At 48.9% G+C, this 19,584-nt stretch overlaps 1 protein-coding gene across 2 annotated transcripts in view; it reads left to right on the top strand.

The window, feature by feature from the left end:
- The window catches only part of SPSB3 (splA/ryanodine receptor domain and SOCS box containing 3), a 29,203-nt gene extending 13,335 nt beyond the window's left edge, over window positions 1-15,868 (top strand). Inside the window, exons 1-8 of one of the 2 annotated variants that reach the window (XM_078600417.1) lie at window positions 1,502-1,767; window positions 3,895-4,097; window positions 7,763-7,925; window positions 8,873-9,060; window positions 9,607-9,709; window positions 11,552-11,677; window positions 12,748-12,824; window positions 14,231-15,868. In XM_078600417.1, coding sequence (XP_078456543.1) covers window positions 1,752-1,767; window positions 3,895-4,097; window positions 7,763-7,925; window positions 8,873-9,060; window positions 9,607-9,709; window positions 11,552-11,677; window positions 12,748-12,824; window positions 14,231-14,566 — 1,212 coding nt within the window. In that variant the 5' untranslated portion in view covers window positions 1,502-1,751 and the 3' untranslated portion in view covers window positions 14,567-15,868. Of the gene's footprint in view, window positions 1-1,501; window positions 1,768-3,894; window positions 4,098-7,762; window positions 7,926-8,872; window positions 9,061-9,606; window positions 9,710-11,551; window positions 11,678-12,747; window positions 12,825-14,230 lie in introns of those variants that run through there. The other variant, XM_078600427.1, reaches the window with a different exon arrangement.
- Window positions 15,869-19,584: the final 3,716 nt, after the last annotated feature.

The raw sequence follows: 19,584 nt of genomic DNA, 5'->3' as shown, positions 1-19,584 counted from the left end.
AGAGTCCTTCCCCCTCAGGCTTTCTTGTGTAAACAAAGTGTAATCACAAATAGTCATTATCAAGCGGGCTGCGGTTTATCTCTGCCTCCGTAACGGTTACACAACGTCGGACCAATGGAGCAACGCGATCGCGGAGTCAACGGAAAACATTTTGCACGACGTTTTCGGTGTGCTCTGAAGTTAAGCGCTCAAAGCTTGTGCTGTTTAACTGAAGCTTGAACAAAGGCGCTTTACAGCAGAAGTTGCCATCGATTGATCGTTGGTGACTACTGAGCAATGATAGGAATTTCGTTGGGGGGAGTTGCAAGCAAGTGAACAATATGGTCCGTGGATGTGCTCCATGCTGCTTCTTTTGCAATGTTTAGCTGTCATGAGGGAGCTTACCAGATCAGTTGTGCATGTTTTGGGGTATCAGTAGTGCGATTTGGTTTGGAATCTTGTTATTATTTTGGTTTGCCATACAATTATTACAATCTAATCTGTTGAGATCCAGTTCATCACGCTGTCATTTACTATTCGTAGGCCCGAGAGGGCCTTTGTTATTGAGCGTGGTCCGAGTTTATTTGTCACAAAACATTCCACGTGGTTGGGGGCTGCGAGTAATTGAAAACTTTACGGAGCCTGCCAACAACTTGCCGCGCACTGCAGTGTCACGATGAACAGCTGATCGAGCCACCGAATCCATGGCTTATTTGGAGCTGTGATATGAAGCCGGTTCTCCGTTTACATCACCACGGCGCACCACGTCTCACGGGAACCTCCCCCGCTCACCTGCAGAGTGGTCGTGACGCATTCTGAACGCGGCTCTGCTTCTCGTATGGCCATGAAGGAGCCTCCACTGTCTCAAGCTTAATACAGCGGTCATGGCGCCACAATGGCGAGATGTTAACTGGTATGCAAGATTCTAGATTTTAAGTTTTCGTGACTGCAAGGATCCATACTCTTTGGTTTTGTCGGTAAAGTCACGTAGGTGAAAACAAAATAAAACAACTAAATTAAATCACGTGATTTAATTTAGTTGTTTTATTTTATTTAGTTTTCATCTACGTGACTTTACCGACAAAACCAAAGAGTATGGTATGCAAGAGGTCGTGCGTTTCACCCTGACCCTGACGATGCCTCTATATTTGGAGTTTGCATGGATTTTTCTCCAATTCCTCCAGTTTTTCCCACCCCCATTTAGAATTAACATGCATTTATTTGGTTGCTATAAATGTCCACGTGATAAGCCACTTGGTTGAGCTATCATACATTATTATAGCTAAGTCGCTTCTGAAAAAGAGCTGGATAGCTCAGTGGACTTTACCTGGTGAAATAAAAAAATAGTTAATACAGCCCCTTCAATGTGTCAGGTTAAACCAACAATCTTCGTTTTCAATAATGGAATAATCTTGCATACACTTTATATTGTGAACACGTGTAGGCAGTTGTGTTGTTTGCCTTTTTTATCAAATGAGGCTGTGGGGGCGTGGGGGGGGGGGTGTTATCGGTGGTTCTTTGGTAAACAGCGTGGGGTGTTTGGCATCTGAAACTCATTACGAACAGACCACTCGCGGCACACTCCGGCACCATCGCCCGCCCATCCAACCACCACGTACCACCCACCATCCCCGGCGTTAGAGCTCTCAAATCTCCCGTGTCATGGGCCGTGGTGGAGACTTCCTCACACCTTCAACGTGCTCGGCCTCGGCTTGGATAACCCGGGAACGCGACACTGCCTGCCCTCTGCCTTGGAGAGGCCGAGAGTCGTGATGTTCACTCTACAGAGTAAGACGGCTTCTTCTCTTCCATTCATACCGCTTACGCAGTTAACCCACAACACATCGTTATCGGAAACAAGTTCATATCTCAATTCGTATTTCACTCAAAACTGTTCACGTGCCAACATTCTAACAAGTGTATTCGGCACCACGGTGTAAAGTTATATCTCCAAGTGTTGTAAGTCACTCAATATTCTTCGCTCGCTCTGTTCTCAATAATGGATGCTGCCAGGAACATTAGCGTGCTATGTGCCTTGAGTTACGAGCTAGTGTCTGTGACATACGTACGTTGAATTTTTTTCGCACCGTACGTAGTCAGCCGTGCTAATTGGAGGTGTGGGGATTCATGTTACGATTACAGAAGTCTTTGTATCGCTCTGCAAGGTTGTGTTCATGTACAGGCGAGTGTGTGTATTGTTGAATGGAAAAAAAGCACATTTAACTTGCCAATCCATTGAGCCGCTAAATGCCGGGTGAACTTTAGCACATCACCAGGGCCCGCTGTTAGTCACTGTGTACCTCTCTGAGATTGTGTGTGTGTATAGAGCACCTTGGAGCTTAGGATGAGTCACATTTGCTCTCCGCCCCAGGTGAAACCACGTCGCCCTGCGAGGTGCCGAGCGCTTTGTTACCCGAGTGGCGAGACCTCGCTACGTAATGTGAACGATAATTGCAGTTGGGGCGACAAAGCAGATTGCGGCGATTACAGTCGCCAACTGTTACATTTTATAACAGTGCAATAGCCCGTTGAGGATGTCAGTGTGTTAGTGAGGAAATAAAGTAAAATATGAATCACACAATCTAACTACGTCATTGACATGGGCTTACAGTCGAATAATGTATCATCGGTAGGTTAACGGATTGGGCCTTTAAATTTTGATTTAAAGCTTTCGTGACTGCAGGGATTCATCTTCTTAGTTATGTTTCTTCACCTGAGGACGGCTGCTTGTGTTGTGGCCGAAATGTCGTGAGAATTTTATCGGATTCGTACCCGAGTGGGCGCTTGTATGGAAGAGGCTTGCCTGACGGTGCTGCTGCCACTTGAGCTGCGGGCCAGGCTGTGAGTGAAGCCAGTCTGTGTCATCGGCTGTGTACCATGTGCTGCGTTAATTCACCCTTTCCCATTCCGATGATGTCACGGGGGGCCACGGCGGGCGAGATGTTAACTACCTCGCCTGGTATACAGGAGGTCGTGAGTTCGATCCCGACCCTTACGGTTGTATATTTGGAGTGTGCATGCTCTCTCTTCCCGTGGTTGTGTGGATTTTTTTCCGGGTCTTCCGGTTTTTCCCTCCACATTTATAAACATGCGTTTAGAGTATTTGGCTGCTATAAATTTCCACGTGATAAGCCACTTCGTTAAGCTGTCATTTATGGCCAGGTCGCTTCTGAAAAAGAGCTACATAGCTCAGTCATCAGATTGGAGCCGAAAGAAAATTTTGAATAAAATTACTTTATCGGCACAGTTTGGCGCCAGCTATCGTAGAGTGCGGTCGTGTCACTATGGTTCTCTGCGGTGAGTGCAATGTCTTTAAAAACAATGATGCCTACGTTTCTCCAATTAAAATTAACGCTAACCGCTTGAGCGTTCCCAGATTCAGCGGTGAACAGGACCCCCACCCTGCAACTTGCAGACGTCTCAGAACGAGAAAGGGTTAAATTCCATTAGCCTGACTCCAGCACCTTGGGTCCCTAAGGGGGGGACAGGGCTGCATTGTTCGCACACCAAAGAACCCGTGCTGTAATGGGGGTTGTGTTTTCCAGCGTGTATTATTCCAGTAAATCGGTGCTCTGGTTAGAGCGCTTGGCTCACAGTTGGAAGGTGTCGCACATTCAAATTACCTGCTGGGGATTAACTCGGCCCATCATTCCTCCGAGGTGAATAAAATCTATACCGCATTATGGGAAGTCAACAGAGGTCGTTGTCAGGGTAATTTGTGCCTGCCATGGGAATGTGGAAAGTCCACCACTAGCTCCTGGCTGTAAACCAGGACATGACCCCACGCTTAAGCAGGAAGCCACCCCCGTGCCACCCCCGTGCTCTCCCGTGTCCCTCCAGTGCCCCTCTCCCCACCCGTGTCTAACGTGTGTGCGTCGTCTGCGTCACCTCCCCGCCCCGCCCCGTGCACCCTAGTGGTGTGGGTGCAGGACATGACGTCGCAGCACGAGCGGGTGCTGGAACGCCAGGGAGGTGCCGCCACGCAGACCGAGCTGGAGGAGGAGTCTAGTGCCGTGGCGGTGGCGGCTGCGTCGGGCTCATCTCCGGCGCGCTCGCCCAGCGAGTCGGAGCCCTTCTCCTCCGTGCTGCAGAGCTTCGCCTCCGACCTCGACACGCAGGTGCGCGCACTACCCGTCCTCGGCCTGTCGACGCCGGCTCGTCGGCGGAAGTGAGTCCTGTGCGTTGTGGGCGCGTCATGGAACACGGGCCCCCTATGTCCCCCCCTCACCACCCACGGCGGCTATGAGATGTCAACTACCTTACCTGGTGTACAGGAGGTCGTGGGTTCGATCCCAACCTGGACGCCTGCTGTATATTTGGAGTCATCCCTTGTTTAACGCTGTTGATGCATTCGTGAAAAGGACAGCTTTAATCGAGGAATGACTGTTATGAATCAAATTTGCACTCTAAAATCAGCCTGCAGTAATGCTTTGGCAGGACAAAGACCTGATATGAGGGTACGCCATGGGGGTGACATGTTAACTCCCTCGCCTGGTATGCAGGAGGTCGTGGGTTCGATCCCGACGCCTGTTAATTTGGAGTTTGCGTCTCTCCGTGGTCGCGTGGATTTTTCCCCGGGTCCTCTGGTTTTTCCCCTCCACAATTAGAATAAACGTGCATTGAGAGTATTTGACTGTTATAAATTTCCACGCGATAAGCCGATCCGTTGAGCATTCATTTGTGATAGCCAGGTGTCTTCTGAAAAAAAGAGCTACATAGCTCAGTGGGCCTCACCTGGTAAAATAAAATAAAATTTATAGTAAAAGCAGCAAGTAGCAAGTCGTGTTACACAGGCCAATGGGGAAACAGGGAATCGTCACTCAGCATTGTAAACATTTTAAAAAGCGTAGACAGAGTGATTCTACTTCCTATCACTCCTCTTCCGCTCCCAAAAAGTTCAATAAAATCTTGCTTCCTGAACAATGGGTTTTTAATTAACATTGGAGCACTCTTTACAATATGTGTGTGCACTGGGTTTCACTGTGTACCCCACTAACGTATGGTTCGTATGCTCGTAATATAAAAATATTTAAAAATACTTTTTTAAAAAACACGCTTTAATGAAATGTACTGTCCGAGCTGCCTCTCCCCCTGCCCCCTTCCCCCATCGCCCCTCCCCTCCTTCCACATCCCCCGCCCCTCGGCGTGACTCCCCGAGGCTTGCCGTGACGTAAGGGACCACGTGGTGATTTACAGCCAACGTGAGTTGAGCGTCGACAATTAGAGCTGTAAACGTGGGCAATTAGAGCCGTAAAAAAGATCGTTTAAAAAAATATATTTTTAATTTACAATGATGGAATATAGTATTGTCATCAGTATGACATACCTATACCACGTTTGCAGTCGATACGACATTGGGAATACGGTTGAAATTGAGTTACAAGATTTTAGGATACGACAACACACATAGTAAGTTAAATCAAAGCGTGTAAAATGTTTTAAAATGTATGTTTTGGATTTTTATGATATAATATCGTATTGTCATCAGTATGACGTAGATATTTCAAGTTTACAGTCGATAGCACATTGGGAAGTGGGTAAAAATGTAGTTACACGATTTATTTTTTGAGGATACAACAGACGGAGTGAGTTAAATAAAAGCGTGTAAAATGGTGATAATTTTACAGCAACCTCTTACACTGGCCCGACTTGTCAACAAGCTGTGTGTATCTATGACGGTATCGCCATCCATCGTGCACAAACATTCCAGTTCGCAGCAGTTGAAACAAAACTCTGCTCATTGGACTTGTCCGCTCTTATGAAACGAACGCATTTTGACTTGGCCGCAACGTAACTGGCGAACGTGGTAGATTGTCAGCATGAAACCATCTACGGCGCTGTTGACTTGACGTGAACTTGTCATCTGAGAATCTGTTATTGAATTGTTCAATTGCAAACATTTGGTCTATTCGCAGTAAACAACTTGGGGACCCTGTAGGGAGAGTTGGATAGGAGGCCGTTCCCTTGCCTGCTGTTACAAAGGGAATTGTGAGCCTGACGTTTCGTTTGTGTTGCGAAGGGAAGTCAATTGGTGTGGCTCACGACAGGTTAATGTCATACGGAGGCTTCAGTGACCCAATATTACGATTTTTAAAATTTCTTTTTGGATAGATTGTGTCGGTATCACATCACATTTTTCTTTTTCTATAACCTTCCACCACCCAACAGAGCCAATCAAATCAATATTGTATAAAATCGTCAAAAATGTTGCGTGCTCTTCACATTACGATTTGCTGATAAAACAATAAATCGGTAGATTTGCCCATGACATTACTACTTGTTTTGATTGTATTATATATGTATGTATGGTGCAACAGTGGCGAGGTGTTAACTACCTCGCCTGGTATGCAGGACCCTGATGCCTGTATATTTGGTTGTTTGTACATTTTCCCCGTGGTGGCGTGAATTCTTATCGGGTCCTCTGGTTTTTCCCTCCACATTAAATTCGTGCGTTTAGAGTATTTGGTGGCTGCAAATGTCCACGTGTGAAGCCACTTAGTTGAGCTATCGTTTGTGGCCAGGTTGCTTTTGAATAGCGGCTATATAGCTCAGCAGACCTTACCTGGTAAAATACAAATACTTAATAGTTACATCTCAAATGTCAAACCGTGACTCTGCAGGGGGGAATCGGTCTCTCATCCAGCTCTGTGGGACGGTGCTTACAGTGATGAGAGCGCAAAGCCCTGGAGAGAAAACAACAACAATGTCACATGATGCAGACAAGTGCCAGCAGATGGTGGAGGGTTATACAAGTATTCAAATAAAAAGTACATTAGACCCTATGCAATGATCTATTCCAAGAGTAACTCATGAATCCTGACAGGTTGTGTGGGCAGCTGCTAGGAATATTGCAAAATCACACCTGCTGCTACCTGCTGCATCATCATCAGCCGGTGCTTGTGTTTTTGCGTTGCAACCGGTGTCGGTCTGTTTGGTCACTCCCGAACGTGACGTTTATCAGTCTTCGGCTATACATAGTTGCAACACGCAGTTTAGACGGCGGTTTACGGAGTTTTCTGTTTTCTGTAAACACGTTCATCAAACGGCGGTGCACGTCTGTGTGTAGCGCGTGTGTAGCAGGTGTTTGAGCTGGATGTTGTGTCAATTGTAAACAGTTGAGTAAGCAGAGCTGCGCTTCATTTGACCCTCGAGCGCGACGCAAATAGCGACGTGCTAGCGTTACGCAGCTTCCGTGCCCGTTACCCTCCAGATATAAATATGTCAGAATCGCAGTGTAATCAACACGTGCTTGGCAGACGTGCTGCTGCTGCCGCCGCCGCATTGTTGATTTCAAATGTAATTAAACATTTTGTAGTATTGGATTCACCAAGGGGGTAGGAGAGGGCAGTGAAAAGAATAGAGAGTGTGCAAGGGCTTCATCGACTATGCCAGCAGGTTCCAGGTTAGCCGCGGTTGCCGCTTGAGGACACCGCTGCTATTTCTTAGTTAGTTCTCCAGGCCTGTTGTTGTGAAGGTAGGATTTGGACGTGTGTAATGTTTTAGGGGGAACCGTTCAAGAGAGACACGCAAACTCCAAATACACAGCAGGCGTCGGGGTGGGGTTCGAACCCACGACCTCCCGCATACCAAGCGAGGGAGTTCACATCTCGCCAGCGCGGAGCCATATGTTACATGGCAGGTAGCATGTACTGATTTTTGCAGAAGGACGTAGCTTGCGATGGGATCTGCCAACATCCCCGTTATCCCCTCCCCTCCCCCCGTGGCGACGTCACCGTTGCGGCGTAGTCATTGATTGGCGGCTGTCGTTTGCTGTGCGCTGCAGGACAGCGACTCAGACTCGGAGTTCCCGTCGATCCCGTCGGCCGTGCCGGTCACGGGGGAGTCGTACTGCGACTGCCTGGGCAGGGTGGAGCCGCCCGCTCGCTTCCCCGGGGCGCGCTCCAGCAAGCGCGCCCGCGACTGCCGCTGCGGCGAGGACGACGACCGTGCGTGCACCCCCCCCCCCCCCCCTGCTTCACCGCCACCACCGGCATCGCCAGACATGCACGCTACACACACCACACACATGCTACACACACCACACACACGCTACACACCCTACAAACACCACAGCCTACTCCCACCACACACATGCTACACACACCACACACATGCTACACACACCACACCCTACACAGACCACACACATGTTAGACACACCACACACATGCTACATACACTTCACACATCATACATCACACACATTTTCACCACACGCACACATGCTCTCCACTTACACACTACATACACCACACGCTACACACGCATGCTACACACGCTATACACATCATATACGCTACAAAAACTCTTACCACACACTCACCACACATACCCTCACCACACTCTCACCACACACACACACACACATGCTCACCACGAACACTGAATGAATCCATGTTTAACACAAACACCAGGTCCCAGTGTCCACTGGGTGTGTATTACACAGGATCTGGGTTCCTAGAAATCCTCTGTACATTTGGTGCAGGAGGTGCGTGGGTCCAGAGTTATACCAGATACTTGTTGTGTAAGACACTGAGCTATTTTAGGAGCTGAGTACATGAAGGGCGCATTACACACACACATTGTTTTGGTTATACACGTCGATGATGTGCCAGTCCCCGGTGTCAAGCGGTTAGCGCGCCACGCTATGAACCCGGCAGCCCGAGTTCGATTCCCACTCACGATTATCTGAACCGGTCTTGGGCCTCCCCTCGGTCGATTCGGCCTCCAATGAGTACCTGGTGCGGTGTGTAAACATCGCCGCTGGGGAGTGGGGCTGGCCACCCACTCCTTCGTGTGCCGTTGACGGCCTTCATAGGCGCTCCTCGCTAACGGCACTTGCCCCGACAGTCTGTGTTAAGGGCTCTACGGGGGGTGATCTTTGTCTTTGCAGTGTTTGACTGGGTGTGGGATGACGTGCACAAGTCGGCGGCCGTGGCGCTGGGCTGCGAGAAGCGCGAGGTGAACTTCCACATGGACTACAGCTGTGGCACGGCGGCCGTGCGGGGCTCGCGGGAACTCTGCGAGGGGCAGCACTTCTGGGAGATCAAGATGACGTCTCCCGTCTACGGCACGGACATGGTATGCGGCACAGACAGATTACGTGACACGGACGTGGTACATGGCACGGACGGAGTACATACGATGGTCCGACTTACGATATTTCTATCTTACGATGGCGATAGCGATATGACAAAATTGTTAAATATTTTACATTTCGTGCGGCAGGCAAATGTAGCAGCGTATGAGGTACGATACTGTACGTTGGGACGCTGCCGGGATGTACTGTACGCATATAGTTTATACAGTACGGTACTGTAAATTGCTCTTTTGCTAAATTATCACCATTTTTTAAGACTCCTGGGTAGGCTAGGCCATTTTCGACTTACGATATTTTCGACTTACGATGGGGTCGTCGTAACGCATCTCCATCGTAAGTCGGGGACTACCTGTACATGGCATGGACTGGGTACATGGCACCAATGGTTTCGAGCCAGCATGGCACACAGCTCTGGTACCTAATGGCAGTGGCGCCGGAGCAGCGCATACCCAGCTGGCGTGTATCGGGCACGCCGGGGGGGAGGGGGGTGGTGCCGGGCTGACGTGCGCGTGCCACTGTCACGGCAGATGGTGGGCGTGGGGACGGGGCAGGTGAACCTGGACCGCTACCGCCACATGTTCTGCAGCCTCCTGGGCAAGGATGACGAGAGCTGGGGATTGTCCTACACCGGTGAGTCGCACTGGCGGCGCTGCTAAATTGAACACTTGAATAATGTACGTGGTTACGTCATGAGGTGAAATGTTAATTTGAAACTCCTGGCGATGAGTGGTTCTGCTCCACAATTACCCAGATTCCACCGTGTACTATATCTTAGCTGTGCTCATCACCCGATAATCACAAGAAATATAAAAAATGTTGTCTTTTAAAAAGTAAAAAAAATAGTGGCGGGAATGTAGGGGAGGGGAGTTGTAATCACTGTGTTGATCTCTCTTTAGTACTTAAGCGTGGATAAGAAACATCACACCCACACTGCATTTGGTTTGTCCAAAGTGATTTTATATGGTTACTGTTACTTTCTTCACGATTTACTTTATGCAGACTAAGTATTGGATCATGATCTGTATGCATTGGCTGCTGGGGCAAACCATGCTGACATGGTTTGCCCCTTATTGTTGTTTTTGAAAGTACTGTTAAATGTTTCAAAGTCATCGTCACAGCCCGTACCGACTGCTTCATCTCAACCACACTGAGTTCAATCACCACACTGCAGATTACAACAACACACCCACCGACTCACCCACTCACCACACTGCAGATCACAACAATAACACACCCACTGACTAACCCACTCACCACACTGCAGATCACATCAATAACACACCCACTGACCCACCCACTCACCGCACTGCAGATCACAACAATAACACACCCACTGACTCACCCACTCACCACACTGCAGATCACAACAATAACACACCCACTGACTCAACCACTCACCACACTGCAGATCACAACAATAACACACTGACTCAACCACTCACCACACTGCAGATCACATCAATAACACACCCACTGACCCACCCACTCACCGCACTGCAGATCACAACAATAACACACCCACTGACTCACCCACTCACCACACTGCAGATCACAACAATAACACACCCACTGACTCAACCACTCACCACACTGCAGATCACATCAATAACACACCCACTGACCCACCCACTCACCGCACTGCAGATCACATCAATAACACACCCACTCACCGCACTGCAGATCACAACAACAACACCCTCACTCACCCACCCACTCGCCACACTGCAGATCACAACAATAACACACCCACTCATCACACTGCAGATCACAACAATAACACACTCACTCACCTACCCACTTACCGCACTGCAGATCACAACAACAACACACTAACCCACCTACTCACCACACTACAGATCACAACAATAACACACCCACTCACCACACTGCAGGTCACATTAACAACTCTTTCTGCTACTTCCCGCACATTGCTCCATTTAGGAATCCCTCCAAACCCCTCTTCCCCCAAGCTCTGGTAATAACCTTGCTCAATTCCGCTTGACGTGTTGGGCCTTCGGACCTGTGCTCAACAACTGTTTAAAATAAAAACCTGAAAAAATGCATCCATCGGAAGATTAGGGGATCCGATATGACTTCCTTGACAATCAAATTATAGCAACATGCAAGTGGTGGTGCATTGATCCCTAGAACTGGGCGCCACGATGGCAAGATGCTAACTTCCTCACCTGGTATACAAGAGGTCGTCGGTTTTATCCCGACCCTGACGCCTGTTGTATATTTGTAGCTTGCGTGTCTCTCTATCTCCCCGTGGTCGTGTGCATTTTTCTCCAGGTCCTCCGGTTTTTCTCTCCACATTTATAATTAACGTGCGTTTAGAGTATTCTGCTAATGCTATAAATTTCCACGTGATAAGCCACTCCGTTGAGGTATCACTTGTGGCCAGGTCGCTTCTGAAAAAGGGCTACATAGCTCAGTGGGACTTACCCGGTGTGGCGCGTGTTTCCCCCCAAGGCTTGCTGTACCACAAGGGAGACAAGGTGCACTTCTCCACGCGCTTTGGCCAGGGCTCCATCCTGGGCGTGCACCTGGACACGTGGCACGGCACGCTCACCTTCTACAAGAACAGGAAGTGCCTGGGTGAGTGCGGCTCCCCCCCCCCGCGGCGTCCTGTCCCCGTGTCACACCGCCGCCCGATCTGCAACGTCGCCCAGCAATTCTGGCGATGATGGCGCTGGCTCGCGTGTATGTGTACGTTGAACTTCTTTCGCACCGTACGTGGCCAACCGCACTAATCGGAGGTGCAGGGGAAGAACAACAAACTCAACACAAAAAGCAGTTCTAAAGAAACGAGTTTTTAATCTAGATGATTTAAAAGTGCATTGCTCCAGTGGCTTCCTAATATCGGAAAGAACAGCATTCCAGACGGCAGCAGAAGCGCATCTTAAAGCACGCGATGTGGTAACAGGCTTTGTTCTATGGCCAGCCAAACTGCTGCAAGGATGATCTGAGTTTGCTTGACGGTTAATGCTCCTTGACGAGGTCGGCAAGGTATTGTGGTTTATTTGTGGCGAGCACTTTTTGTGCAATGAGTGCAACCTCAACGTTGCCGCGTATGGTGGCATGTGCCGCTAGACGGAGGGGTCACTTTGTGAGCGCTGTGCACGTTGCGTGCCGATTGATCACTGGCGATGGGTTTTGTGAACGCATTGGAAGATAACGCAAGGATGGTGCTGCTAATTCGTATTTCCAGTGCTTCTGTTTGAAAAAATCTGCTTCCACTAATCAGAAGTGGCTGTTGGTGGGGGAAGTCCATGGGGCACCGTAATGGGTACAACATAACCATGTACAGGAGCAAGGAAAGAGATCGGTTAGGCATGGGGTTAAAGCTACAGATTGGCTGCAGTGCTCTTATCCAGAGCAGCAGTGTCACACTGCAGCGCCACTGGTGCCACTTCTGTTGACACCGCTGGGGCAAAGCGGGACGTGTGCTCCGATCGGCACTCGTCCCTAGTCTGGTGGCTTGCCGGCTACTGACTCGGCTTATAGTGGACTACGCTTGTTTGTATGTACGGTGAACTTCTTTTGCACACCGCACGTAGCCAACCGCGCTAACTGGAGGTCTCTGCTCGTTGTCGTGGTCCGTGCCTCTTCCCTGTGCCCGCCCTCGCCGCGTCCCCGCCGCTCTCCGTGTGACCGCGCTGGGCTAGGCGTGGCGGCACGGGGGCTGCAGAACAAGCGCCTCTACCCCATGGTGTGCTCCACGGCCGCCCGCAGCAGCATGAAGGTAGAGCGAGCACCCCCCCCCACTGCGTGTGTGCGAGATCTTGTTGTGACCCCCGTAGGCTTTGGATATCCCGCGGTTCAGAATATGTAGAATACGATAGAGCAGCGGCTTTCAGAGTGCGGTCCCCAATACCACCAGTGGAGTGATCCCCCCACAGGTGGTCCGTGGGGCTGTGATGCAAACGCCTAAAAGGTTTGAGAGACGCTGATATAAGTTGATGGAATCCCGGTGTACAAATTATATTGTAGCAATATGAATCTGCCTGTAGAAATTATTTACCAATTGGATCTCAGTGTACAAATATCATGAGAGTCATGTGACCCCCACCAACGTTTCTCACAACCTTGTTTCCAGTTGGCACAATGACCGGTATGAAACGATAAGAAAGGCAATCGCTCAAGCCACGTTCCTTGCGTTGGACAATCAGTTTGTCAGTGAAGTTATTCACTTCATGGTTCAGCTCTTCAACCATTCCACTCGTAATTTTGTGAATTCCATTTGGAGAAATTACTGAATACATTTAGCTCAATATGCATAAAAATATTAATGTGATACAATGCATTTTTGCTTATGTGCCACAGTGTACAAGTTATTGTATTCATCCACAGAACAAAAATCTTCTCTGCTTATTGGCGTTGGCCACTGTCAGAAAAAAATGCTTTATATGCACTAACATATCCAGCTGTTAATTGCGAGTGACAGTATGGAGTTGATTAAATCATACTTGTTTCAAAAGTACGTGAAGTTCTCCTTAGTAGGACGACAGTGGTGGCGTGAGAGGTCAATGATTGTTTAATTAAGAATGCTTTGGGGTTTCTCATCATTTTACAGAAGTTTTTGGTTTTGAAACACGTGTGTGTGTGTTGTACGTGGGTAACTGTAGTGTTGTCTTTGTTGTATGTTCCAGGGTGTTTTCACATTTAATATTTCTAAAACGATCCCTGTAACCATAAACAGTAATTTGCTGAATGAACACACAAAGCACCAATGCACCACAGACGCTGTCCAAGCGTTGGGCGCCAAGATGGCGAGATGTTAACTACCTCGCCTCTGGTGTACAGGAGTCGTGGGTTCGATCCCAACTCTTGACGCCTGCTGTATATTTGGAGTTTGCTTATTCTCCCCGTGGTCGTGTGTTTTTTTTCTTCGGGTCCTCCGGTTTTTCCCTCCGCATTTATAATTGACATTCGTCCAGAGTATTTGGCTGCTATAAATGTCCACGTGATAAGCGACTTTATTTTAGTTTTCAGTTGACCTACGACTGACAAGCGATCGCGGTCTTTCCCCTCTTACCGGCGCCGCTCTCTCTCCCACCCTCTCTGCATCACCTCCACTACCCCCCTCCCCACTCTCTCTGTGCGTCACCAGCGCCACTTAACCCCACTCTCCCTGCGCGCGACGCCCAGGTCATCCGCTGCCGCTCGGCGCCGACGTCGCTGCAGTTCCTGTGCTGCCTGCGGCTGCGTCAGCTGATCCCCGCGCACAGCGACGCGCTGCAGGTGCTGCCCCTGCCGCCGGGCCTGCGCCTCTTCCTGCGCAACAACCTGGGCTGGATCCTGTCGCTATGCACGCACGGAGCGCGCGGGGCGGACGACGGGAGCGGCGGCGACGACGACGGCAGTGGCGGTGGCGGCGGCAGCGACGACGATGACGACGGCGGTGGCGGTGTTGGGGACGCGGCGGGCGTGGCGCTGGGGGACCAGACCCGCGCGGCGCAGCGCAAGAAGTGTCGGCTCAACTGAAACTTTTTTTTCGTTCCCGCCACCCACCACCCGCCACCCGCCGACGAAGGCCGGGTCGACGCGAGGGCCGAAGAAGGCGTCCCCTTCTCTCCTGTTTTTAAAAAACAAACAACAACAACTCTGAAGGCGGGAGCATTGGTTTGCAGCATGCGGACCGGACTGCGCGTGGAAGAGGGGGGTGCCCGTGAACTTTGCTAATTGAACACGCCGTTTACAATGACGTTTTGCTCGTGGATGTTTTTAACGTATATTTTCTATTTTTTCATCTACTTACGCGGGGTATTTGGTCTTTCAAATCGTGTTTTTTTTCTCAAACTCCATCTCGCAGCCCCATTTTTTTCCCCCCGTGATTAACCAACAGGAATGTTCAAATGTAAATATTGTAATCTTTATGTCGTTGACATTTCTGTCGATTGGTAGAAAATGGAACTCGCGTTTGGGGGGCCAAAAGCATGGGAGCCAGAGGGGGGGGGGGACCCCTTGTCCACAGGGTGCGGAGACATCCACAGAGCCGCTGCCTTCCTGTTATCACGCTGTACTCTAAACACATTGCAAAACAAGACCCCTGCTAGGGTGCACGCGTCAGTGCCATATACGTTGACAATCGAGGTCATACGCAGCATCGTTGGAGACCTGGGGGCAGTTGCCATGCCCATTAAGGGGCCTTGAACGACCGAATTCAAATATCGTGTCGTTGGAAGCGCAATTGCTTGCTGCCAGTTGTTTCCTGGTTTATATAGTCTGCGTTTTACAGAATTTAAGTCTTTTTTTTCTTTCAACATTTTGGTCTCGAACTGAATGGCGACGTGTTTTAAGCGAGCACCTTTACAGGATTCCTGTCACAGCATTCTCAGATGAATGAATTTCCTCGTTCAAAATTTCCCAAACTTAAATTCCGCGCAAGGCCGCCCTTGCGATTCTTTTAACGTTCGCCAATCTCCTTCATTCGATGCAAGTTCAGTCGTTAAATGCCGGATGTGTCCGATGATTGGCAGCAAATTAATCCGATAATATGCACCGATTCGATGAAGATAGACCTTTGAACTTGCACTCCTGTCACCTTGCAGCACACGGCATGCACTCGAGATAATTAATTTAATTTCGCCCGCATCGCTAGGGATGCGGTCTACCAATCGTCGGGTGCACGAAGCGTGTAAATGCAATTTGCATTCGAATTGAGGGATTGGTTCACGAGGAAACGTGTGTGTGTGTGTGTGTACTATAGTTGTCATGAGGAAAGGAGTTTGGAAAATCCTGCCCTCTCGTGCATTTTAATTGAAATAAATGTTAATTTATATGTAAGTCTTTCCTTGAGTCGCAAGACGTTTTCAGAAGCACTCCCACATTATGTTCGGACAAAAATCCTGCCAAGCAGTTTGTTCCTCATTTTCAGAAGGGGGTGGGGAGGCAGGCGGGGCACTTTCGCCGATAAGACATCATCGGTGCGAGGGCCGCCATCACCGCCTGCAAGGGGTTGTTTTCACATTTGTCTATTGTCGGGAGGCCGCCAGTGGCCCAGCGGTGGGGCCTTGCAACGGAAAACGCCGCTGTCAACAGGGATGTTTCGTACGTGGGGGGTAAGCTGGAGAACCTGGGGAAAACCCACACGCGCCACGATGGTAAGTTGAAGCTGAAGATCGCAGAGAAGATCTGACGCACAACGAGGGGACGCCAATCGAAGTTCTGCCATCTCTTGGCCTCCTCAGTCCAGCAAATGCCGGGAGTGTTGCGACACACACCGATCCCTGCGTTGAACCAACCAACCAGCCCCTGCGCGTGGATTGCAGACTCCCTGCAGCGGCGCGCGCGTCGAGGAAGGCGAATGGGAGAGTTGTGCGGTGTGTAAATTGGGCCTCAATCTCGCTCGGAGAGGGGTGTTTTCAGAGAAGCGAATATAGATTTCGGTGAGCGACCTTTGGATCGGACGCATGTATGTAACTTGTTTCACAACGTACGGAGTCAATCGTGCCAAACGGAGGAGCCTTACTCCTGAGCACTTGCCACCCAGCTGACGAGCAATACCACGCTTCAAGCTCGGCCTGTGTAGCTGATGGTAGCCGTTGCTTTAACACCCGGGTGAGTATAGATCGTCAGGTTCCTTGTTTTGAGATGTTTATTTAAATGACTTCACGCCTGGTACACAGGGCGTCAATACATCCATCATACTGGTTTTCCATAATGTTCTTATTGGCATCTATTATTTGAAAGGCTGAGGTCAGGTGTCCACTGTGAAATGTTTTTTTTAGTATCTTGTACTATAAGGACACAGTTGCAAGGTTTGATGGTTATAGAATAGTCCTGACTATGATGACCTCTGGACTTTGACTTCTCAAAGTCTGTAGGCCGTACCTTTGTCGTACATTTTCACTTCGTACTGCTGCGCTGTTGCATTTTATAAAATCCATTTCACCGATTCAAAAACTTGGGGGTTTCATATCACAACAGATGCGAAGTTGTGAAAATTTTAATATATAACACCAGCTCGATTTCATTTTTGTGATGGGTTGAGTTGGTCTTGGAAGTGCAGAGAACCAAGTCAACAAATATATGAAAGTATGTTGAACTTGTTTCGCACCATACATAGCCAACCGTGCTAATCAGAGGTGCGGGGAAGGACTACAAACTAAACGCACAAAGCAGTTAAAAATAAATTAGTTTCAAATTTAGATTGAAAAGTGTATAGCGCCAGTGGCTTCCTAGTATCGGAAGGTAGAAGGTTCCAGATGGCCGCAGAAGCGCATCTGGAAACGCACGATGCCGTGACCGTCTTTGTGTGATGGTTATCCAAAAGCCACCGCAAGGATGACTGGAATTTGCTTGATGGTTTATGCTCCTTGACGAGGCCACGTCAAGTATTCATTTAAGGCCGAGTCAACCTAGGGAAGACCCAGGACATTATGATAACTTATGTCGGCCGTGACCGGGAATCGACCTAATGTTAGACGCGTGTATTTCTATCGGCCTTCCATCACAATGTATTCAACACTTCTCTCGTTTCGCCGTTATCTTTAGTTTTTTTGTTGTTGTGTTCCTGGAGTGTGGTCGTTGGGTGGCAATCTTGTTTTGGACAAACCTTCGAAAAAACTCTTCGGCGTCGTGGTCTTCTAGGACGTGCTGTGCACGCTCGTTTCTCCATCACAGAGTTGCAGTGTTTCGCAGGTTTCCCTTCGTGCCTTCAACGGCACGGAGAAGCGCAAAGCGGTGCCCCGACTCCTCCTGCTGCTGCTGCTGCGCACACGGGCAGAGTACGACCCGTAGACCCCTCGTCAACGTAATCGAGGCAGATGCTTCACGCAGCGGTACAACTTCGTTCACGGTGACAAATCCAGTGCCTTGGGTTCTTACACTGGGGGGGAGTTAGCAAAAGGACGCAGGTGGGTGTTAAAAGTCCCGGGAGGTTACAGCAAAATACTCGTGCATGGAAAAGTATAGGTTGCCATTTCGAAGGACAACGTTCGATTAAAAGGGCTTCTTGTTTGCACAAATTCCAGGATGGTGCTGCACCATCCATTTGTTGTTGTTGGTAGCTTTTGAGTGTTTTTCGTGACGTGTGCTTCGTAACAACCTTCCACTGCATAGGCCAGGGATTCTAAAAACTCCCAGTCCTCAACCAAAGAGCACCTTTTCACGCTGACCAATATTTTCCTTTCAATGACAAGCTGTCGTCTCTGGTTGCACGCACCTGAGATGTTAACTATCTCGCCTGGTATACGGGAGGGCGTGGATTCGATCCAAGCCATGACGCCTGCTGTATATTTGGAGTTTGCATGTCTCTCTCTCCGTGGTCTCGTGGATTTTTCTTTGGGACCTCCGATTTTATCCTCCATTTAGAAACACGCGTTTAGAGTATTTGGCTCGTGTAAATTTTCACTTGATAAGCCACTTCGTTGAGCTATCATTTGTGATAGCCAGGTCGTTTCTGAAAAAGAGCTCTTTATCTCCGTGGGCCTTACCTGGTAAAATAAATAAAACATTTAGATTGCTAAACATAAACACGTGTCCACCGTGGTTGGCAGGTGAGGACTGGAGTTTGAGAAGCCCTGTGCTCATCCCGAGTTTTGGAATTCCTCCATCGGTAGAAGTCCAGTCTCTTTCAGTGATGCAAGAGGTCTGTTATTAAAGTTGTGTCATGCCGGGCAGTGTAACAATGTGAACCCGCTTCATCTTCACTGCCCTGGGATGGCATTGTCACCAGGCGAGATCGAGGGTGTCCTGTCGGATGAGTTCCACCAAATCCCAGATCACGAGTGGATTGTACGGACGTTGAACTTCTTTCGCGCCCTACATAGTCAACCGTGCTAACCGGTGTTGCGGGGGAAATGACAACAGACGAAACGCAAAAAGCAAATCGGAAGGTACCGGTTTTCGATCTAGAATTTATAGAACCAGAATAACTTCGTGTGTGTTGGACTTGGCACTCCTCTGGATCTCTCCCTACAAAGCACCTTACATTAATTCCTAAGGTCATTACAACATCACTTAACCCTCTTTTCGTGGTTCAAGGTCTCTAAAGGTCTCTTAAAGTTCAACGTGAAACATGCGAACACCTCCGCTGATGATGGTCTCTATTCGCTTTAAAAAAAAAAAGTGTCCCTGCAGACAAGTAAATAATGTCCAAGAAGCGATGTTAATGTGAAATGTGTTATTCGTGCCTCATGGGAAATATCTTTACACATTGGACGCCCCATTATGGCTTCAATTAGCACAACATCCTGATAATCCCCCCTGCCTTAGCGAGCTGATGGTTAGGTCAGGAGACGCGCAGCAGCATCTATACCCATTCGCATTTTCAACAATATATATTAAACCAGTGGCGGCTCCTGCAAAATCTCTCGGGGGGCAAATGTCTGGATGATTGATAAGGATAAGGTCCACCCATGCAATGGATAAATTAACAGCTTAAGCATGTAAAGGCAACTTCACTTCTTTAATATTAATGAAAAATAAAGTGACTCTTACAATACATCTTGTTTGTTTCTATACTCACTATTAAAACAAACCACTCAAGTTTCTTTTAT

This window comes from Lampetra planeri, chromosome 1 (genome assembly GCF_965212315.1).
Source record: "Lampetra planeri chromosome 1, kcLamPlan1.2.h2, whole genome shotgun sequence".
Classification (NCBI taxonomy): domain Eukaryota; kingdom Metazoa; phylum Chordata; class Hyperoartia; order Petromyzontiformes; family Petromyzontidae; genus Lampetra; species Lampetra planeri.
This window is presented reverse-complemented; position numbering and strand designations above follow the sequence as displayed.